This window comes from Myxocyprinus asiaticus, chromosome 25 (genome assembly GCF_019703515.2).
Source record: "Myxocyprinus asiaticus isolate MX2 ecotype Aquarium Trade chromosome 25, UBuf_Myxa_2, whole genome shotgun sequence".
NCBI lineage: Eukaryota > Metazoa > Chordata > Actinopteri > Cypriniformes > Catostomidae > Myxocyprinus > Myxocyprinus asiaticus.
Genome location: NC_059368.1, coordinates 9,836,513 through 9,859,862, shown reverse-complemented (window position 1 = coordinate 9,859,862; position 23,350 = coordinate 9,836,513). Strand labels below are relative to the sequence as shown.

At 38.2% G+C, this 23,350-nt stretch overlaps 1 protein-coding gene across 1 annotated transcript in view; it reads right to left on the bottom strand.

The window, feature by feature from the left end:
• The window catches only part of LOC127416051 (E3 ubiquitin-protein ligase RNF217-like), a 34,913-nt gene extending 14,241 nt beyond the window's left edge, over positions 1-20,672 (bottom strand). The window contains exon 1 of the mRNA XM_051655160.1: positions 19,587-20,672. Coding sequence (XP_051511120.1) covers positions 19,587-20,411 — 825 coding nt within the window. The 5' untranslated portion in view covers positions 20,412-20,672. The remainder of the gene's footprint in view (positions 1-19,586) is intronic.
• Positions 20,673-23,350: the final 2,678 nt, after the last annotated feature.

The window sequence follows — 23,350 nt, the reverse complement described above, 5'->3', positions numbered from 1 at the left end:
AGCATGGAGAACCCCGCGGGTTCAATGGCTGAGTCTGGAATCTCCGCAGACATCCAAGTTTCCGTAAGGCAGATAACGCAGCAGTCCCTCGTCTCTCGTTGGAAAGAGATCCGCGCTTTCAGCTCGCAGAGCTTTTTATCCAGAGACTGAACATTTGCCAGTAGAATAGTGGGTAGCGGGGGTCGATTTGCGCGGCGTCTTACTCTGATGAGAACGCCGGCTCTGTTTCCCCTTTTCCTCCTGCGTTTCCGCGGCCGTGCTGCCCAGACAAAGGGCTCCGCTTGCGTGTTTGTAAACAGCGGGTCGGCATTGAGGAATGTGAAGTCCGGTTTACGGTGTGAGATCGCTGAGCCAATGTCCAAAAGTGTTTGTCTGTCGTAGACAATAAGGCAGACAACATCCAAGACAAAAAACATAAGAATTGTAAACAAAACAAACAAACCATTGCTATGTTGTGTCGGAGCTCGCAACGCAGCAGCCATACTCGGCGCCATCTTGAGTCCGAACCACAGGGTAGTTGTGAATATCCCCATGTACACATTTCACCCTCACACTTTTAGTTGTGCCCAAAGCCTCGTGTTGAACCAAGCATTGGTGGATAGTGGTCTAGTTACAACCTGTGTCCACCAAGGCTTGGTGTGTACTCCCCTTGATTCTTACAAGTATCCTGTACCCTCCAGCCCAATCGGGGGCAGCCTGTGGTGCGTCATGGATCCAGACTACAGTTCCCACTCTGGGCTCCAGCCGACCCGCTGCAGGATGGTCTTCTTCAGGTCGCCATAGTCCAGGAGATTAACCGCTGGCAGGTGTTGTGCTGCAAGCTGGGCTTCCCCAGACAGCAGAGGGATGAGCCGGGCCGCCCACTGAGCATGCGGCCAGCCCCAGATTTCAGCGGTATGCTCAAACGTGTTCAGGAAGGCTTCAGGGTCATCTTCCACTGCCATCTTCAATAGCATGGGCGGGGACAAGGGGCTGCTGTTTGCATATATATATATATATATATATATATATACACACAGTACTGTGCAAAAGTTTTAGGCACTTGTGAAACATGTTGCATAGTGAGGATGTCTTCAAAAATAATGCCATAAATAGTTTTCATTTATCAATTAATGTCATACAAAGTCCAGTAAACATAAAAAAACTACATATGCTACATGTGTGACCACATATGCCTTCAAAACAGCACCAATTCTCCTAGGTACCCCTGGACACAGTTTTTCTTGGTTGTTGGCAGATAGGATGTTCAAAGATTCTTGGAGAATTCACTACAGTCCTTCTATCAATTTTGGCTGTCTTAATTGCTTCTTTCTCTTCATGTAATCCCAGACTGACTCGATGTTCAGTGGGGGGGGGTTCTGTGGGCCATGACATCTGTTGCAGGGCTCCCTGTTCTTCTATTCTATTTGCAAAAGGAACGTTTGGGAGTCTAAAATGTATATTTCCTATTGACATACTAAAGCTGAAGATATAAAAAACCATCGTAAGACAAATGTTTGTGTGAAACATCTAATGTGCCTAAGACTTTTGCAAAGTACTGTATATACAGTGGTGTGAAAAAGTGTTTGCCCCCTTCCTGATTTCTTATTTTTTTGCATGTTTGTCACACTTAAATGTTTCAGATCATCAAACAAGTTTAAATATTAGTCAAAGATAACACAAGTAAACACAAAATGCAGTTTTTAAATGAAGGTTGTTATTATTAAGGGAAAACAAAATCCAAACCTACATGGCCCTGTGTGAAAAAGTGTTTGCCCCACCTGTTAAAACATAACTTAACTGTGGTTTATCACACCTGAGTTCAATTTCTCTAGCCACACCCAGGCCTGATTACTGCCACACCTGTTCTCAATCAAGAAATCACTTAAATAGGACCTGCCTGACAAAGTGAAGTAGACCAAAAGATCTTCAAAAGCTAGACATCATGCCGAGATCCATAGAAATTCAGGAACAAATGAGAAAGAAAGTAATTGAGATCTATCAGTCTGGAAAAGGTTATAAAGCCATTTCTAAAGCTTTGGGACTCCAGAGAACCACAGTGAGAGCCATTATCCACAAACGGCAAAAACATGGAACAGTGGTGAACCTTCCCAGGAGTGGCCGGCCGACCAAAATTACCCCAAGAGCGCAGCGACGACTCATCCAAGAGGTCACAAAAGACCCCACAACAACATCCAAAGAACTGCAGGCCTCACTTGCCTCAGTTAAGGTCAGTGTTCATGACTCCACCATAAGAAAGAGACTGGGCAAAAATGGCCTGCATGGCAGAGTTCCAAGACGAAAACCATTGCTGAGCAAAAAGAACATTAAGACTCATCTCATTTTTGCCAGAAAACATCTTTATGATCCCCAAGACTTTTGGGAAAATACTCTGTGGACTGACGAGACAAAAGTTGAACTTTTTGGAAGGTGTGTGTCCCATTACATCTGGCGTAAAAGTAACACCGCATTTCAGAAAAAGAACATCATACCAACAGTAAAATATGGTGGTGGTAGTGTGATGGTCTGGGGCTGTTTTGCTGCTTCAGGACCTGGAAGACTTGCTGTGATAAATGGAACCATGAATTCTGCTGTCTACCAAAAAATCCTGAAGGAGAATGTCCGGCCATCTGTTCGTGACCTCAAGCTGAAGCGAACTTGGGTTCTGCAGCAGGACAATGATCCAAAACACACCAGCAAGTCCACCTCTGAATGGCTGAAGAAAAACTAAATGAAGACTTTGGAGTGGCCTAGTCAGAGTCCTGACCTGAATCCTATTGAGATGCTGTGGCATGACCTTAAAAAGGCAGTTCATGCTCGAAAACCCTCCAATGTGGCTGAATTACAACAATTCTGCAAAGATGAGTGGGCCAAAATTCCTCCACAGCGCTGTAAAAGACTCATTGCAAGTTATCGCAAATGCTTGATTGCAGTTGTTGCTGCTAAGGGTGGCCCAACCAGTTATTAGGTTTAGGGGGCAATCACTTTTTCACACAGGGCCATGTAGGTTTGGATTTTGTTTTCCCTTAATAACAACAACCTTCATTTAAAAACTGCATTTTGTGTTTACTTGTGTTATCTTTGACTAATATTTAAACTTGTTTGATGATCTGAAACATTTAAGTGTGACAAACATGCAAAAAAATAAGAAATCAGGAAGGGGGCAAACACTTTTTCACACCACTGTGTATATATATATATATACAAACGTATGTACAAATACAAATCTGTTATATACACAGTGTAAGGGAATGTAATGGCAGATGACGTAGGATATGTTGGATAAATATAAATAGACTAAGATGTGTATTGCACATAATTATTGTTCAGTGGGGCAGTTCTAACTGTTCATGAGATGGATAGCCTGAGGAAAAAACTGTTCTTGTGCCTGACGGTTCTGGTGCTCAGTGCTATGTAGCGCCGGCCAGAAGGCAACAGTTCAAAGAGGTAGTGGGCTGGGTGAGTGGAGTCCAGAGTGATTTTTCCAGCCCTTTTCCCCACTCTGGAAGTGTACAGTTCTTGAAGGGAGGGCAGGGGGCAACCAATAATCTGCTCAGCAGACCGAACTGTCTTTTGAAGTCTTCTGATGTCCGATTTCATAGCTGAACCAAACCAGACAGTTACTGATGTGCAGAGGACAGACTCAATGACTGCTGAGTAGAACTGTATCAGCGTTGCCTGTGGCAGGTTGAACTTCCTCAACTGGCAAAAGAAGCACAACCTCTGCTGGGCCTTTTTCACACTGGAGTCAATATGGGTCTCCCACTTCAGGTCCTGTGATATGGTAGTGCCCAGGAACCTGAATGACTCCACTGTTGCCACAGTGCTATTCAGAATGGTGTGCAGGGTTAATGTTGGGGTGTTCCTCCTAAAGTCCACTATCATCTTCACCGTTTTGAACGTGTTCAGCTCCAGGTTGTTTTGACGGCACCAGACAGCCAGCTGTCCAACCTCCCTTCTGTATGCAGACTCATCGTCATCCTGGATGAGGCCGATGACAGTAGTGTCGTCTGCAAACTTCAGGAGCTTGACAGAGGGGTCCTTGGCAGTGCAGTCATTTGTGTACAGGGAGAACAGTAGTGGGGACAGCACACATCCCTGGGGAGCACCAGTGCTGATCATACAGGCGCTGAAAGTGAATTTCCCCAGTCTCACTAACTGTTGCCTGTCTGTCAGAAAGCTGGAGATCCACTGACAGATAAGAGGTGGGAACAGAGAGTTGGTTTAATTTAGTCCAGAGAATAGCTGGGATGATGGTGTTGAAAGTCGAACTGAATGACTGTATAGCTGTTAAATATGTAATCCACTCAGTTTGAAAATGGGTTTAATCCTTTACTTAAGCATTAAATGTTGGGTTACCAGTACATTGACGTGGACAGAGTGGTTTAGCGTTCTCGGAAAATATGGGTTTTAATCAGTGATCACAAGAGAGGACATAATCAGCAGGAAGACCAAATGATGTATACACAAATAGCCACTGTACAAGAAGTGCCTTCCCCAAGGTACTACCATGTCAACGATCACGTCACCCAATTCAAACAATCACAGGGTTAAAGGGACGGTTCACCCAAAAATTTAAATTCTGTCATTATCTACTCACCCTCATGTCATTCCAAACCCTTTCTTTCTTTTATGGAACACAAAAGGAAATGTTAAGCAGGATGACAGATTAAGTCACCATTCACTTCGATTGTGTGGAGAGAGAAAAAAAAAAAGATGCAATGAAAGTGAATGGTGACTGAGGCTGTCAGTCCTTAACTTTCTGACTAAAATCTCTTTAGTGTTCTATGGAAGAAATAAATAAAACAACATGAGGGTAGATAAATGAAGACAGAATTTTCATTTTTGGGTGAACTACCCCTTTAAAGCAATATGTGGTTGGAAAGACTTCAGCAGGTAGGAAAGGAACCCTGGGGGCTCATAACCGTTGAATGCGATATGATTTGTTGAAAAATGGATTTGCGTACAATGACGTTTCCCAGTCTCCTAGAGGGAATTAAGGGATCTCGTGAATCAGTGAGATCCATTTCATTCCCATTGTTCACATAAAAGCGGGCTTTGGTGTAGCCCTATAGCTGCGGGACTGTGAGCTATAACTGTTGAAAACTATATCTACTATCAGGACCTGGTGTGGCACCACCCCTGCGAGAGGATTACATCCTCTCCTGCATCTGGTTCCCCACCCAGCTCCTTTTGGCTCTCACTGGGTAGGCAGGATTACCAAGCACTTGCATTCAGAACTAATCTACTCTCGTCTCTTGTACGTTTATGTAAGGATATCAAGCAAGAGCAGTAAAGGGATAGTTCACCCAAAAATGAAAATTATGTCATCACTCACCCTCATGTCGTTTCAAATCCATATTATTTTCCTTCTTCTACAGAAAACAAAACGAGACATTTTAAAGAATGTTGTGATCCTTGATTTCCATACAATGGCAGTGGATAGTGCATAGGGCTGAACGATTAATCGAGATAAAATTGAAATTGCGAAATGATGTAGTGCGACTATCAAACCACAAGTGCTGCGATTTAATTGAATAAATAAATAGGCAACAAAGTTGAACAGCTAACATTATCTTCCTGGTTAGTGGTGTTTACTGTATGTAAAAGCTCCACTTTGCTGTTGTCCACCACATCTGTTTGATGTTACTTTCCTTTGACTTATTTTTATAATATTATGACTTTAATTTTATAATGATACGACTTTATTTTTGTAATTTTTACTTTTCTCAATATATTATGACTTAAATGACTTTATTCCGAAAATTGTAGATTTTTTATTTTGACATGGCACTGTAGTACAATTCAGATAGCAATCACAATATTTGTCAGAAATAATCGCAATCACATTTTTTTGTCCAAATCATTCAGCCCTAATAGTGCCTCACTTTAAAGGGATAGTAAAGGTATAGAGCTACAGTGATTACAGTTTTCAGGGGAATCAACCAACAAATGTCTATAGTTGTTTCCTTATTTAAGTAGGAATAGAAAAACATATTTTACCTAAAAAATAAATTACACTCTTAACCTCAGCTTCTGCAGTAAAAGGCCTGTACCAGTTTGGGAGAGCTGCTTGAGTCATCTTAAAATGACGCACATTCACTTGATTAATGCAATTTAAAATGATGGTCTTGGTAAACAGCACTTACAATGCTCATGTGGAGGGAAAGGGCTCCTGAACTCATCCCGAACATGTGGCATCTTGTGCTCACAGCGTGTGAGATTCTGTGAACCTGGAGTTAGTTTGGCATCCTAATGAGATCTGGCACTCCCTTGAGAGCCCTTACCTGGGCACATGATGCTGATTGGTAATAGCGGTGCTAGCACTCCCCCAGGGTCACCCACTGTTCCTCTTTACACCTGTCAGCCTGCTGCTAATGGGCCGACTACACACCCTGCACAATAACATCACTCAGCACCCACCACAGGCTGTAAAAAATTCTCTCCATATGAACGAAAAGTCTGCTTTTCAGCCTGACATGTCACATGCCGGCATCGTGCATTAACTTTGACAAATTTCCTGGCTGGCCGGCACCCGTCGAGGCGGGCTGCCTTTTTGGGTAGATATATTTTTGATGGATGAGAAATTGAGCACAGAATATGCTCTTCGAGGCCAGCCACACGTCTGTTAAACATAATTCCAATTTATTAAAGTAAACCTTCAGTCAAAAGTATGACTGTATCCAGATTGGTGTGAGAAAAGTTCACCCCAAAAAGAAAAGGCTGTCATTATTTAATCGCCCTCATGTTGTTCCAACAACATGAGAAACAAAATGCCGTAAGATACTATGTATTGTTTTCAGAGTCACCTAACAAAATTTAGCGAGCTTTATGCTTAAACATGAAATAACTACTCGCCAATGGGGTAAGAAAAATAACCTTAAAGAAATATCCCCGGTTCTATACAAGTTAAACTCAATCTGCAGCATTTGTGGCATAATGTTGATTACCACAATAAATAATTTCCACTCGCCCTTATAATGGAAGTGAATTGGGCTAATTCATAAACAAATTGAAGACAAACTGTTACAAAATAAAGCCAGAATATTTCAAGAATATATTAACTTATCAATTGTGTATGTGCACAACTTTATTTTTTTTTACCATGTGCTTGTGCATTGTGGGATTGAAATTTATCCAAGTGGCTCGAGTGTTTTGACTACGTTCACCAACATTCGTTCAAATCCATTTAATGATTCGTTCAGTGACTATTTCTGGTGATGCCAGAAGGTAGTGACAAACGAGCATCTTGTGTGATATGAGTTAGTCACTGAATCAAAAATCATAAGAAAATTTTAATCCTTTAAAATGTGTGTCTACAGACCTACAAAGAGACTTCAGTAGAGGTTTTAAGCATTATAAGAACAAAAGATGAGCACGAATTTTTTCAGAAGACAACAATAGTCTTAAAATAATTATGAGTTTCAATAACGTCAGTACGTTTTCATGTATAAAAAAGCATGTCTACAGTATACATTGACTTTTTTCCTACAGTTGACTGCACACCATCACATGAGCTGATATTAAAAATAGCTTTACATATTTAACACAGATCTAGTTATCTGCTTAAATTGGCAAAAAAGTACCAATCAAACTTTTACTTCACAAACATAATGTAAAAAGAATAACTTAATGAAGACTCAGGTGATGATATAAACTCCATTTACAATGTGTGCTTAATAGAAGGATTGCCCTTTGTGTTTTTTTCTGCAGTGCATTTCATGTAATGCTGCCAATCAAGAACTATATGCCAATAAATAATTCCCATTTGTGTGTTCCTCATCTCTAGATTATTATTAATTTAGATCAAAATCAATGCTGATAAAAAAAAAAAAAAACTAAAAAAAAAAAAACATGGATAAATGAGCATTGTTGAAAGCAACTTGGACGGAACCACGTTGATTAGACTGACTGACTGGTGGCCTATTACGTAAGGGATGTTTTGGCTCATGAAACTCACCTGTAATTGGATGGACAGTTGCTCAATCAGCCCAAAGTAACAAAACGCAAAGAATATTGTATACAAATTCACCACTTGGACTCGGTATGAGTTTAGCTTGAAAAAATGTGGGGGACCAAATCACCTTTTTAAAGAGTGCAGGGGACGTGTCCCACACGTCCCCCACGGCCACTACGCCCTTGTAATAAGCTATGCATGCACAGCAACAGTGCATGAATGGCACGGCTCTGTTGACACACATACATAAGCATGCTCACTCACGCAGGCTGGTGATGCGCTCCCGGCTATTTTCAGCTCTCAGAGCAGTGCGTAATATGTGAACGAGCGCTCCATGCGAACAACATCTCAGATGGATGCTCTATAGTTTGGTTCCCTTATAACATGCATTGAGAATGGCACCGGAGGAGCATTTCACCAGATTTTGAATAAGAAGTGAATTAAACTACTGTGAACTAGCCTGCATACAGACACTTACAGGACTTCATGGAGTGTTCCGACCTTCAAAATAAAACCCAGATGGTTTTAAAGTTAAAGGTGCATGACTGAAATATATTACTAAATCTACTATATATACTTTTGTATTATAAAAATTCTAAAAGTCAATAATAATACCAATAATAATAATTAATTATTATTATCATTATTATTTGTTTACAAATTACAACAATATTAAAGTTGACAAGGTGCCAAAAAATAACTGTGAGAATGAAAAGTACACTGATATCTAAAAAAAGAAAAATTGTGCAAAGAAAACTGGCTTCTATTCTACTGAAGACTTTGACAGGAATTACTATAAATTTTGCTGCTACATTATCCAGTAGACTAGTTAACAATAAAGCTTATCTTAATAGGCTATACAGTACATTTATATTAAAATAATGTTTTGTTAAAGGTTTGTGTTTCTTTGGATATAAAAGAGTACCCCCAGTTTGTATCACATGTTGATGTTCTAAACTGGTTATGAAAAAAACAGCACTGGTAACGGATCGGGATCGGCCGATACTGAGATTCCAGGTATCGGAATCGGAAGAGAAAAAGTGGTATCGGGGCATCACTAATAATAAGCAAGGTTTTTATCCTATTTGGTGCTTGACAGCCATGACAACATGAGGAGATTTTTGGAGCTTGGCAACATGTGATTGTCAAAGTACAAAAAAGCAAGAAAATCTACCTAGCAAAGACTGCAGCAAACAATTCCAGAGGTTAAAATCTGCAGATCTTAAAGCGTTTTGGATGGTTTTCCCTCAGCATGTACTGTAAGTGCCACTTTTACAATTGTCATGGTGGTTTTTCCACATTAATGTGAAAATAACAATTGATATTTCATGTTAGGAGTGCAAACCCCTCTTCATAATTCAAATACAACATGAAGTACTGATGGAATCTGTATTTTTAGTATGTGCATGACGCAGAAGCAGCAGTGGTGTCATCCGAGGGAAGGCTGAATTACACTTATTTGGGTTAAAAGTGCTTATCAAGAATGCCCTACCCCGATGAAATGTGAACACCCCCTGCCCCTTCCTTTTATTTTATTTTTACGGATTTACACACTTGATTGGGTAACATTTTTTGGTCGAAAAAAAAAAAAACAAATACGGACTTCCGGATTAATCCAGAAGAATCACATCAGATAATGACAGAATTTCCATTTTTTGGGGGGTGAACTAGTCCTGTAACTAAAGTGACATCACTCAAATCTCTCAGTGTGTCTATTATTAACACAACTGCACTCACCACAGGTACAGTTTAACTTCCTATCCTTAGACGACTTGTGAGGAAACTACATTCCATGCACAACCTTTCCTTACATGACAACACGTGAGCAGAGTGAACCAGTGAAACCAGTTATCCGATCAAGCATAAACCACCTGAGGAGATAAATTGTGCACTCATAAAAAATATAATCAAACGTTTCTGATTTTCTCAACAGATTTCTAGCATCACCTTATCTCAGCACTGTACCACATTAATCTAAAGCTCATCCATCTCTTTTACATTAGGATCCAGTTAACATGCAAAACTAGCTGTAAACGTATAATCGTAATAAACATAGTACCACCATGTAAAGTATCCATAGTTCTGCAAGCTTGTTAAAGGCCAGTGAATGAAACTCTTAACAAAGCACCTCATGAGCTGATTCCCTATGTAAGACCAAGTCTACAGCAGATCTATTGCAACATGTAAATCAAAGGTAAAAGTTAAAAGCAAACATCTTGACATTTCAACAAGTATTGCGCATCAGCGCTTTTTATAATGCGAGGGCAGAGATTAAAGGTGCTGTAAGCAGATTTTTTAATACAATGCTTGAAACTGAAGTAAGTGTTGTGCGAAATCCCACCCTTCTCTGTGACAGCCTTAGGCTCTGTAAACAGCACGAAAGAAAAGAAAGAAAAAAAGTCAATCCACCCTGTTTCCTACCTTATTCGAGTTGGAATTTTAAAAAACAATTCTCAATTCACTAATGAATGGCAGGGCACAACCCTCTGCACAGTACTCATTCCAAAAGCAAGGCGAACATCTAATAAAACACTGAATATGATTATGCCAAATGTCACCATAACACATCTATAATAATTATCTTTCTTAAAAACTTGATGGCAGTGCAGTGACACTATATTATGACCATCACTGTCTCTTTGAACATGACAAGTAAGCCACTAATGGATCCAAGACATGCCTGTATTCTGAAATGTTACTCCAAAGAATGCATCAAAACGCCCTTGCCATAGGCACCTGACAATTAGATTAGCAGCCCCATTTGCCAAGCACAATACAAAAGGCTTGAAGTGAGAAACACTGGCTCTGTGAAGTTAAATATTAGCTATTTAAATTAGGGATTGGCATTTTGGTAATTTTGTCTACTCGAGTACTTGAATTAATTACTCATCGAGTACTCGGTGGGGGTGGGGGCACATAGACATGTACAAATACAGTATGTACATATATGTCATACGTCTTTGGCTGCTGCATTGTGTCTCGTTGTTCCAACGTCTATTCATTAGCATAGCCTGTTATAATGTAGTTACAATAAGTACAAAAGAGGGCAAAATCAAAATAAAATGCATAATATTTTGTCATTATGTGAAGACTCGCTGGTCAATTCAATGGAACAAAGCTCAGAACCTGTGTCTCTGTTCTTCCTTCAGGTTACCATAATAAGCTTAGTAAGTGCGCAGCACTGTTCTGAACTGAATATCTGCAAACCGTGGTTTCCGTGACGCCATAATCATCGTGTTTTTAAAACGCTGTGTTAAGCTGAAAATAGTTTTGAAGACCCTGTGTTCTGTTACATTCAGCTGTGCTCCATCTAGATGTTTGAAAGAAAGATTTCGCCTTGTGTGTGTGGGCATGCTTCTCCAAAGTGTAGAGCGCAGTCTCTGCCAGGACAGAAAGCTCCTGACCTATATCTGCATGATTTTATGCACTGCACTGCTGACACATGATTGGCTGATTAGATAATCACAAGGATGTTTGTTGGTGCCAGACGGCTGATTTGAGTATTTCTGTAACTGCTGATTACCTGGGATTTTCACACACAACTAGGGCTGCAACTAACTATTATTTTGATAATCGACTAATCTTACGATTATTACAACGATTATTCGGCTATTAGGGCGATTATTGCAATGATTAATCATTAGCTCTTAACCGACTATTCAGCTTGTACCTCGGCTTAAAAGGTTGTATTTAACGTGCTTACTAACAATAAAAGAGGACAAAATCATCTTTTAAAAATACCTCTAAATGACATTCACTGAATTTATAAGTAAAACAAAATACTTGGATTTATATTGTTTAATTCGTTAAAATAATTACTGCAAAACAATCATATTGTTATCAAGTGTTTTATCTTTTTTTCCATTTAAAATGATCTAAAAATCTTTAAAACAAGATACATATAAGTATCTTGAATATAAGTGTATTTTGTATATAAGTGTATTTTTTCATACTTCTGCCAGTGCAGTAAAGACAAAATATACTTATACATATTCAAGATACATACTCTGAAAGCAAGTCTAAATATTTTTTATATTGCTTCTCAGGTAAATGTATCGTTTAAGTATTTTTAGATATTTTAAAATATTTAAATATTATATTCAACATTCTCCGATTAAATTTTTTTCTTCTTCAGTATATTTATATTTATAAAATAAATGTACGTAAGGAGTTTTAGATATTTATATATAAACCAAAAAAGACCAATCAAAAATATTTTTTTTGCATTGTATAATAGGCTAAGACTAAACCCTCTCACCTTTTTGTTCACTTGATTTCGATCCATCTTTAAATCACAAAATAACAAACTCTCTCTTCTTAATAGAACTGCGTATCACCGATTTCTTCATGATAAGGTACACACCGTGACACATATATTATGATTCACTACGTCACGAGCCATCATGTTATAATCTAGCTGCAGCAAGCGTGCGCCAGTGATGAGCGTCTCCGCGCGAGACAGTGTATCAGCCGGGGGAAGTTTGAAACTCACCTCGCCCTGTTTTTTACGCGGCTCTGACTGCACAGAGAAATGCCAGTTTCGGAGTTTGTGCTTATTTATACAACCCACTTCCTTATTATTTGAACTTTAATAAAGGAAGCATTAAAGATACAATGCCAAGGTGTTTCCTTTTTAGACACTCTGACAGGCAAGTTTTGCTCAAGTGGAATGCAAGGTCACGTCATGCTTCTGTATTTACTTATTTTGTATTTTTGTATTATAATTCCCTTATCCTTTGCGATCTACATCACCTTAAGCTGTTTGGAAAGTATGGAATGCATCTGGACTGTGAGCTGTGTTTTCTTCTTCTCCTCAATCAAGCGTGAGCTGAGGTGCAATGTTTCAAATTATCTCATGTTGCATTAAATGATATCAAACGACTATTCGACAACTAAATTTCTTCTTGACAATTATTTATTGTCGACGTTATCGATAACGTCGACTAATCGTTTCAGCCCTACACACAACAGTCTCTAGAATTTACTCTGAATGGTGCCAAAAACAACAAAAAAAAAAAACATCCAGTGGGGGGCATTTATGTGGATGGAAATGCTTTGTTGATGAGAGAGGTCAACAGAGAATGGCCAGACTGGTTCGAACTGACAAAGCCTACGGTAACTCAGATAACCGCTCTGTACAATTGTGGTGAGAAGAATAACATCTCAGAATGCTATTCTGAGATGCGGGTTGGAGCTGTTTTGGTGGCATGAGGAGGACCTACACAATATTAGGCAGGTGGTTTTAATGTTGTGGCTGATCGGTGTATATAATACTAAATTTCTTAAAAATATTTCTAGAAGGAAGAGGGACATGTCCCCTGAGTGCATGTTTTAATGGTTTCAGCCCTGGCTTTTTTACTTCAGCGAAAAGTCATTTTTAATGATTGAAAATGTAACTATTGGCTATATCATATCAAAGTATCAAATTTACATTCACAAATGGAATGACGTGTTTATAATTTTTTTTTTAGGGAAACAGAAATGACAGATAAATATAGACCATTTACACGTTTTTTTTTTTCCTGTAAATTTTACTACTGTGACTAATAAGTGCAATCTCTGGTTGGGACTAAAATGGATACATATTATAAGAAAAGTAAAATAAATGTAATAAAGGCTCATTAAAATATAACAATCAAGACAAAAATAAAGTGCAAAGATGTAAAATTAATTATATTTTGAAAGGTTAACATTACTTAAAATATCAGGGGGTACCTCAAGTAAATCGCTTAGGTCAAAGGGGTTTGAGTGACAAAAAAGAAATGTTTGGGAACCCTTGCTTTAACACTCCAAAAAAAAAAAAAAAAAAAAGATATTTTAAGATTTACACATTTCAAATTCATAGCAAAATTCTATTAAATTGAATTGAGTAATCATTAACAAAAAAAAAATAAATAAAAAATATTATAATATATAAATATTTTTAGACTAAGATTTATTAGTTTAATTTTGTAAAACATTACACAATTCAATTTGATGAAATTTTATTATGAAATTAGAATGCATAAATTCTAAAAATGGGCTACATTATTTTTTTTTTTTTGTTGATTATTTTGATAATCGACTAATCTAACTGTTATTGGAACGATTATTTGACTATTCAGCGATTATTGCAATGATTAATCATTAGCTCTTAACAGACTATTCAGCTTGTGCCCCGACTTAAAAGGTTGTATTAAACGTGCTTGCTAACAATAAAGAGGACAAAATCATCTTTTCAAAATACCTCTAAATGACATTCACTGAATTAAAAGGAAAAAATACTTTTTATTAAGTTTAATTCAGTAAAAACTTCACTGCAAAAATCCTATTGTTATCAAGTGTTTTTGTCTTGTGTTCCATTTAAAATGTACTTGAGAAGCAACATTTAAGATATTTAGACTTGAAGAGACAAATATAAGTGTATTTTGTATATAAGTGTGTTTTTTCACTTGGTTATACTTCTGTGAGTGCAGTAAAGACAAAATATACTTATATTCAAGATCTATTCTCTAAAAGCAAGTCTAAATATCTTATATGCTGCTTCTCAGGTGAATTTTTTTAAAGGATTTTTAGATATTTTTAAATATTTGTATTTTTAATATTATATTCAACATTCTCAGATAACATTTTTTTCTTCTGCAGTATAGCTGCTAAAGAAAATGTATGTTGTTTTAAAGGAGTTTTAGATATTTATATTGGAAAACAAGCCAAAACAAAAACAATATTTTGTTGCCAGGGTTGGGGAGTAACGGAATACATGTAACAGGATTACGTATTTAACTTTGCATTTTATTGTCATTTGTTTCATTTAATATTTAGTCCTTTCAGATGGGAAACATTTATACATATAAATGATGCGATCCAAAGTGCATTTGAACAGCGGTGAAACACTTTCTTATGATGTGTTACATTCATACGAGCAGACAGAGAAGTAAGTTTGAAGTAAGTTTGGAGCAGAAGAAACAGAAATAAACCTTGTGTAAATTGTCAGCTTTATGCTAAGCTAAAATGCTATTTCTAGCCATTTTACATGCAAGTTACCAGGCACAATCATATTTTTTTATCAAGAAAATTCATGTTGGGGGCCTGGGTAGCTCAGCGAGTATTGATGCTGACTACCACCCCTGGAGTCGCGAGCTTCCCCTCTAAGCCAGGTCTCCTAAGCAACTAAATTGACCCGGTTGCTAGGGAGGGTAGAGTCACATAGGGTAACCTCCTTGTGGTCACAATTAGTGGTTCACGCTCTCAATGGGGCGCGTGGTAAGTTGTGCGTGGATCACGGAGAGTAGCATGAGCCTCCACATGCGGAGTCTCCGCGGTGTCATGCACAGCGAGCCACGTGATAAGATGCGCGGATTAACTGTCTCAGAAGCGGAGGCAACTGAGACTTGTCCTCCGCCACCCGGATTGAGGTGAGTAACCATGCCACCACAAGGACCTACTAAGTAGTGGGAATTCCAAATTGGGAGAAAAGGGGATAAAAAAAAATAAAAAAAATTCATGTTGGATCATAATTTCTTTTTTTCTAGTAAGACCTTTGATATTAGGGCAAAAATCGTATTCTTGATAATTTTTATATTGTTTTCCTGTAAAAATATCTAAATATCCTTAAAACAAGATCAATTTGATTAATCTTGTTTTAGAAATAACACTGCATGAGAATGCATTTTTAACACGTGTATTTTGTCTTACTGTACTGGCAGAGTTTTTATAGTCAAAACAAGTGAAAAAAATCTACCAGTGCTGAAGAATTAATCCAAAGTATTTAGAATACGTTACTGACCTTGAGTAATCTAATGGAATACGTTACAAATTACATTTTACAGCATGTATTCTGTGAAATACATTTAAAAAGTAACCCTTCCAACCCTGTTTGTTGCAGTGTATAATGGGGGAAGACTGCCCTCTCTCAACTTTTTGTTCACTTCAATCCATCTTTAACTCACAAAAAAAAATAAAAAAAAAATTCTCTTGTATTAATAAAGCTGCATATTGCCAATTTTCTTCATGATAAGAAATGCACAGGGACACATGTACTGTATTATGATACAATAAGTCGCGAGCCATCATGTTATAATCTAGCTGCAGCAAGCGCGCGCGCTCGAGGGAGGAGTGTCCCCGCGCCAGAGTGTGCTTCAGCTGGGTGCAGTTTCAATCTCTCCCCCTTAGATCGGGACATTTTGCGCAACTCATTGAAGAGTTCATTGAAGAGTGCATTTCTCTGTGCTGACCACACAGAGAAATACCAGTTTTGGAGTTGTAGTTATTAACATGACCTGCTTCCTTATTATTTGAACTTTAATAAAGCTATAATGCATTAAATATAACTGAATTAAAGATGTAACGCCGGGGTGTTTCCTTTAAAGACGCTTGACATGCAAGTTTTGCTTCAGCGGAGCGGTAGCTCCGGCTCCGCTTATTCCACAACGAGAGTGCTTCTATACTTACTTATTTGGTATTTTTTTATAATTCCCTCATACTTTGCGATCTACATCACCTGAAGCTGTGAAAATTTAGAGTGCATCTGGACTGTGAGCTGTGTTTTCTTCCTCTCCTCAGTCAGACGCGAGCTGCAGTGCTACTCTCATGCGTCTTCATTAGAGTTTTGTATGATCTCATGTTACGTTAAATGACATCAAACAACTATTCGACAATGAAAATTTTTGTCAACAATTTTTTATTGTCGACGTTGTTGATAACACTGACTAATCGTTTCAGCCCTACCAAAGAGTCTTTTTTTTAGCACATGCGCTTTACGTGTTTTTGTTTTTTAGCACATGCGCTTTACAAGTTCGATTTCAGTCTTTTTAACATGTCATGTAGACGCTTCAGTCTGACTGAAATTTTGCCAGTATGTTTTTTTGCCAAGTCAAACTAACAGACCTAGATAGTAGCAATTGTAGCTCAGCTATCACTATCATAATCATAATTATGCAAGTCCAGAACACAGAGGAGGAAAAGATGGTTTTACAGGCTACTATACTTAACAAGAACTTCTTGGGAATAAAAAAGGCACACATGGCATCAAACAACAAAACTAGAGTAATAACTTAAGGCAAACAACTCAAAAGGAGGATATCATTATCACATCAACCTCTGTCTGACCCCCCTGCCCGCCCCCAAGATCATTCATAGAGGCATAAATCTGATTTGGGAGGAAAGCTGCAACAGGCAAGCCAGAGTTACTCGATTACACCCACAAAATCCCTCTAGAAGGGCAAATTGTTTGTATGTTGCCCGCAGACTGCACACAGACCTTCCAGTGAACAGCCATGTAATGTAATTAGGGAACAGAGAGGCTGAGCTCAGTGATTAAACAATCAATTACAGCACAACTTTTTCCTACCTGTGCATGGAAACGACACACTGCCATTGGGCAGAAAGGCCTTTTATGCATCCTTTCCCTATTACCTGAGATAAAAGTGTTCAATTTGGTGTAAAAATACAGATTATTACACCCTTGTAGACTTGAAGTGTGTAAATTCTGCACCAGACAAACTGAAAAACTCAACATGATGCTAACCGAATGTTCACATGGAAACCAGGAAGTAATTGTGTTCACAAAATCAATGATGAGCAATATTCTGAGGTTTAATTTCCCCTCTAAGATTACATTTTTACTCCAATGATGGTTAGGTTTAGGGCATGTGGTTAATAAAACATGCATTCCTGTTGACTGAATTACATCATTTACAACTAAAAACTAGGGATATCCCAATACAGATACTGGTATCGGAATCAGGTCCAATACCATGGTCATGTGCTTGTACTCGTGCTTATAAAATGCTCCATTACCAAAAACCGATACCATCTGATGTACAAATGTCACTCCGTAAACATTCAGCACACAAATTAAAATCACATTACATCCTAGTGTGATTATTAAACTGTACCGGTACCCATTTTTTTGAGAACGAGTATCGGGACATCTCTACTAAAAACATCTCCCTTTTCAACTCGCTTTTGGCAGTGTGATAGATGTCAGTGTGGACATTTCACCTGGAAACTGGAGCTTACACATGCCTAACCTTCATCGACACTTCCAGCTTCATCCACTGGGGGCAGTGGTTCAAATTTCAGTAAGAACAGACTGATTTCAGTCACCGAATTCACAGTGAGATCAGACACACGCCATTGGTTAGGCCAATATGCCAATGAATCAACCTAAAAATGGGTTACTTATTGTTAAACTGGGATAGGAGAAAGTATTTAAATAAGGAATGAAAAGATTACACACTGTTTCGACAAAGTGCTCGTATAGTTGATTTAAACACCAGACATGTTGGTTTGTCAAACACCTTTGAGGAACCAACTTAGAAGCGGCCATAGATTTTTATATCACACCAACATGACTGTACAGTCTTACACAACAAGAGTCTTTGCTTTGTGGCAAAAGGAGTGCTAAAATTACTAACACTAACATTTCCACCTCAGTCTATGATGGTCACATGGGCCAGCCATAGCAGACCACAGGAAATTCATCACTTCTCTAAACAAGGGGTTAGGTCGAGAACATTTTCACGACACAATGGAGAACCTCTCCATTAACAAACAGAGAGAGGGTGCTATAATTAGAAGATAAACATTTAAAGTGATATTCTGGGTTCAAAACAAGTTAAGCTCAATCGACAGTATTTGTGGCATAATGTTGATTACTACAAAGACTTGTACCTCCTTTTTTCATTTTTCTTAAAAGAAAAGAAAAGGAAAAAAAAGCATAAAATCTAGGTTACACTAAGGCACTTACAATGGAAGAGAATGGTGCCAATCCTGAAACGTTAAAATACTCACTGTTATAAAAGTATAGCCACAATATGCATGTTTACAACATGATTTTAGCATGATAATATTGCTTACTAACCTTTTCTGCATAAGTTATATCCAATTTTACAACTCTGTTGCCATGACGATGTAATGCTGTAAATTCTTAAACGACTGTAAAATATGCAGATGTAAACAACTTTACAGCTCAAATAATACACAAGTTTTAACTATAGTGCTTTTATAAAATTGCAAGCTTCACATTTCTGCCTTTAAACCCTATAAAAATGGGCCCTATTCACTTCCATTGCAAGTTCCTCACTATAACCTAAATTTCTGATGTCGAAATTATTTTTGTGGTAATCAACATCAATCCACAAATGCTGTCGATTGAGACTGAACTTATATTGAAACTGAAGTATGCCATTAAGAAAAACAAATATAATAGGAGCATACTATACATGGGTAGGCCTACTTCAAACCACCATGCAACATGGTGCTACCATGTTTTTCTGGAATATCATGTAAATACCACAGTACATGAATATTGCAATCATTCAGTACCACGGTATATGTCAAAGCACCACAGTATTTCCATCTGATACAATCACTGTACCATGGTACCACCACAGCACTGTTTTTAAGGGAAATCTGAGATAGGAAACCCCATGGAGAAGATCTCCAGGTACACTTGAGGTGTTTCCCAGCTTCAAGAAGAGGTTGTTGTTCTCGTAACACAAAAGCAGCACAAGGTCAACTTTGTCAAACCCAATACAATATTTGCCAGCATATAGAGGCATATTAGGTTTGCATCAATCCACTTTAGATGTGGTGGTTGAATACACAAATAAACGAAAATCCCTGAAAACAAGGAAAGTGTGAGTCGAGACAGGACAGGTGTGGATACCTGTGAGCTGATGTATCTTTTCAGGCACTCCTCACAAACTGGCATCATGCAACAGTGTAGCGGCATGATATGTTTGCAATCGAGGCAAATTCGACATGTTAACACAACAGATGAACTGCTGTCAGTATTATAAGAGCTGTTCGTCTCAGACACCCCAAGGTCGGTGACTGTATATGGCTCTGGGTAGGGATCATGGTCCGATTCTGATTGATTTGGCGCATCTGAAGATGACGATGATGATGAGGGTGATGTCGTCTCGTTATCAGATGTTTTCTCGACAGGTATCCTATAATTATCATTGGCAATACAGTACACAGTGCAGTAAACATGCTCTTTTGATTGGCTGATATCTTCAGCTCTCTTGAAATCAATATTATAATCAATATTAAGGTTCCCATCTGGATCACAAAGTTCAGTTTCTCCCAACCCTGAGTTGCTTTCCATGTCTTGTTTGGGACTTTCTTTTCTTTCATCATGATCCAAGTCATCCAGTTTGATCTCAATTCCTTTTTCTAATTTCTCCAGAGGATCTTCTGGATCACTGACAGGGGATCCAAAATTCCTTCTCAAAATATCCACTGCTCGAATGGTTTCCCTATTTTCTTTATAATTCCCGGGCTCGTGCTTGTATTTATGAAATTCCAAAACATCCCTCGAGGATAATGATGATGATGGCACAATTGCCCTGCTGCTGCTACGGACATCCCGGTCGAAATCTGTGCTCCGCGTCCCGCTGGACACATGGACAGATTCCCCGTCGCGTCCGATATAACCGGGCATTTTTTGCGCGGTGACATTCACAGTCACGGAAGAGTCATCTTCCATTCCCGATCGGTCAACTTCCCATTAGTGCTAAAACAAACACAGTCCTGCTTCAAACTCCCAAACTAAACACAGAGACATTAACTATTACACCACTTCCGGGTGCACATATGAGGTAAATAAGTCCGTTATTGCTGGAGCTTTTCTTGTTTGACTCAGAGTCACCATCCACAAATCTTAAAATGTAATCCACAGTATCGCAAATAAAATGGCGAATAGCGAAAATAAATATACATGGGCACTGATGTCACGTTACTTCAAAACTTTGACCATGTATACAAACGCAAGTGAGTTTTGTAAGCGCTTGCCGGGCTGCGAAATTTCGAATCCTACTACTATCAAGGCTTGGCTTATGAATATTAATTACATTGTGCTGACGTTGCTTGTAACCTTCCAATCTTGTAGGCCTGGGTCATGAATATAAATGATATGGGACTGACGTTTTTTGTTACCTTCCAATGGTGAAAACTTTGCTTATGAATATTAAGCATTAACCCTTCGCCGTAGTAGGACTAGTAAATTCGCAGCTGAGCGTCATGCTACGTAGCTTTTAATTGGGAATACACAGTAAGAGGTTGATTTTACGTAAAGAGTTTGATTTTACGTAGTAGATCCTGAACTACATTTAGTTTTTACTCTTACTGTGTATTCCCAATTAAAAGCTACGTAGCATGACACTCAGCTGCGAATTTGTGAATCTGTCTATCTATCTATCTATCTGGGGTGTAAAGTAATTGGGTAAAAATACTTAAGTATTATACTTAAGTATTATTTTTTGGGATTTGTACTTTACTCGAGTGCAGTTTAAATGGAATACTTGTACTTTTACTTAATTACATTTCCACAGGGGAAAAAAGTACCTTTTACTCCTTACAATTTTATTTAAACCTGAAAAGTACTCATTTTTGCAGATCATTGTCTTTCGTCTTACTGGACTGAAGCTGCCTTATCACTGCATCTGACAAACGACAGATGACAGACCAGAGGTCAGTCATTTCAAAAATGGAGTGTCACATGGCGGCTGTGTGGATTTCCGACCATCTGCAGTTGTGGAATTTATTACCTGATTTGAGCTTCGGATACTCTGAAATATTTGTGCGACTAGATCATATTTGACTGCCTGACTGAATGTGATGTATTCATTCAAAACTATGAGCACGAAGTGAGAAACACTGACATTTTTTGTCCTAAACTTTATTCTTAACGCCTGCTACTTTGATTAGACAGTTATAAAGTCAAAAATGATCATTCACGTTGCAAATATATACAGTATAAGAACAAAAGGCTTTTGTAATTAAATGTGTACGTGTCATTAATTTCTACACTTGCCTTCATATTTAAATGGTTTGCACTTATGCAGCACCTTTTTTAACCTTAGCAGTTCTACAAAGCACTTTACACTGTGTCTCATTCACCCATTCACACACACACACACTCACACACCAATGACAGCAGAGCTGCTATGCAAGGCCTAGCCTGCCATTAGGAGCAACTTAGGGTCAACCCCCAAGGACACTTCAGCATGTGGAGTCATGTGGGCCAGGAATCAAACCACTAACCCTGCAATTAGTGGACAACCCACTCTACCACCTGAGCCACAGCCACCCATTAAATTATATCTATGGATTTCTGCTCCTTATTTGCTTAATTATTATTGTTGTTGTTGTAAGGCAAAAATATTATAATAATAACAACTATAAAACCAGCAATGGTAACGATGATAATAATGATAACTAAATGGAATCTGAGTAAATATTAATTATGAATTTTATTGAATTCCTCCATCTGCTCAACAGCAAGGTTTGGTAGCAAACCTCAGAAAACAATTCACAAAACCAGCAACATTACTGACTTTCTTCAAAGCTTCATTTTATTTTTTTTATTTTTATCTTTCTCTATGTCTCAAGGTGTTGTATGCTCTGACATCTCAATTCGTGAGTGCCTTCTCCCGTGCAACGAACACTGCGTGACTGTGGCAACATTTTTGCAAAATAAAATTATGTGGTTCATTACACGTCTCAGCAGTGAAATGTCCACTGTGTGGCGCTAAAAGTGAGTGAAATCAGTGGGTCACCAGCTTTCTGACAGATAGGCAGATACCATTCCACAGGACCTGAAGTGGGAGAACCGCATTGACTCCATTGTGAAAAAGGCCCTGCAGAGGTTATACTTCCTTCACCAGTTGAGGTCATTGAGTCTGCCCTCTGCACTTCAGTAACTGTCTGGTTTGGTTCAGCTATCAAATCGGACATCAGAAGAATACAAAGAACAGTTCGGACTGCTGAGCGAATAATTGTTTGCCCCCTATCCTCCCTTCACACTTCCAGATTGAGGAAAAGTGGAAAAATCACTCTGGACCCCACTCACCCAGCCCAGCCCACTACCTTTCTGAACTGTTGCCTTCTGGCCGACGCTTCAGAGCTCTGAGCACCAGAACCGTCAGGCACAGGAACAGTTTTTTCCCTCAGGCTATCAATCTCATGAACAGTTAAAACTGCCCCATTGAGCAATAATTATGTGCAATACACATCTTAGTCTATTTATATTTATCCAACACATACTCGTCTGCCATTACATTCCCTTGCACTGTATATAACAGATTTGTATTTGTACATGATATATATATATATATATATATATATATATATATATATATATATATATATATATATATATATATATACTGTATCATGTACAAATACAAATATGGCTGTGGTCAAGTGTACATATATATATATATATATATATATATATATATATATATATATATATATATATATATATAGATTGTCTTTTTGTGTATTTCTATATATACTTATATTTTCTATTTGCTTTTTATTCTATTCTATTTTTTATTATCTCTGTCTTGTTGCTGTTTTTTTTTTTTTGTGCACTAAAAGCTTCTGTCACCAAGACAAATTCCTTGTATGTGTAAGCATACT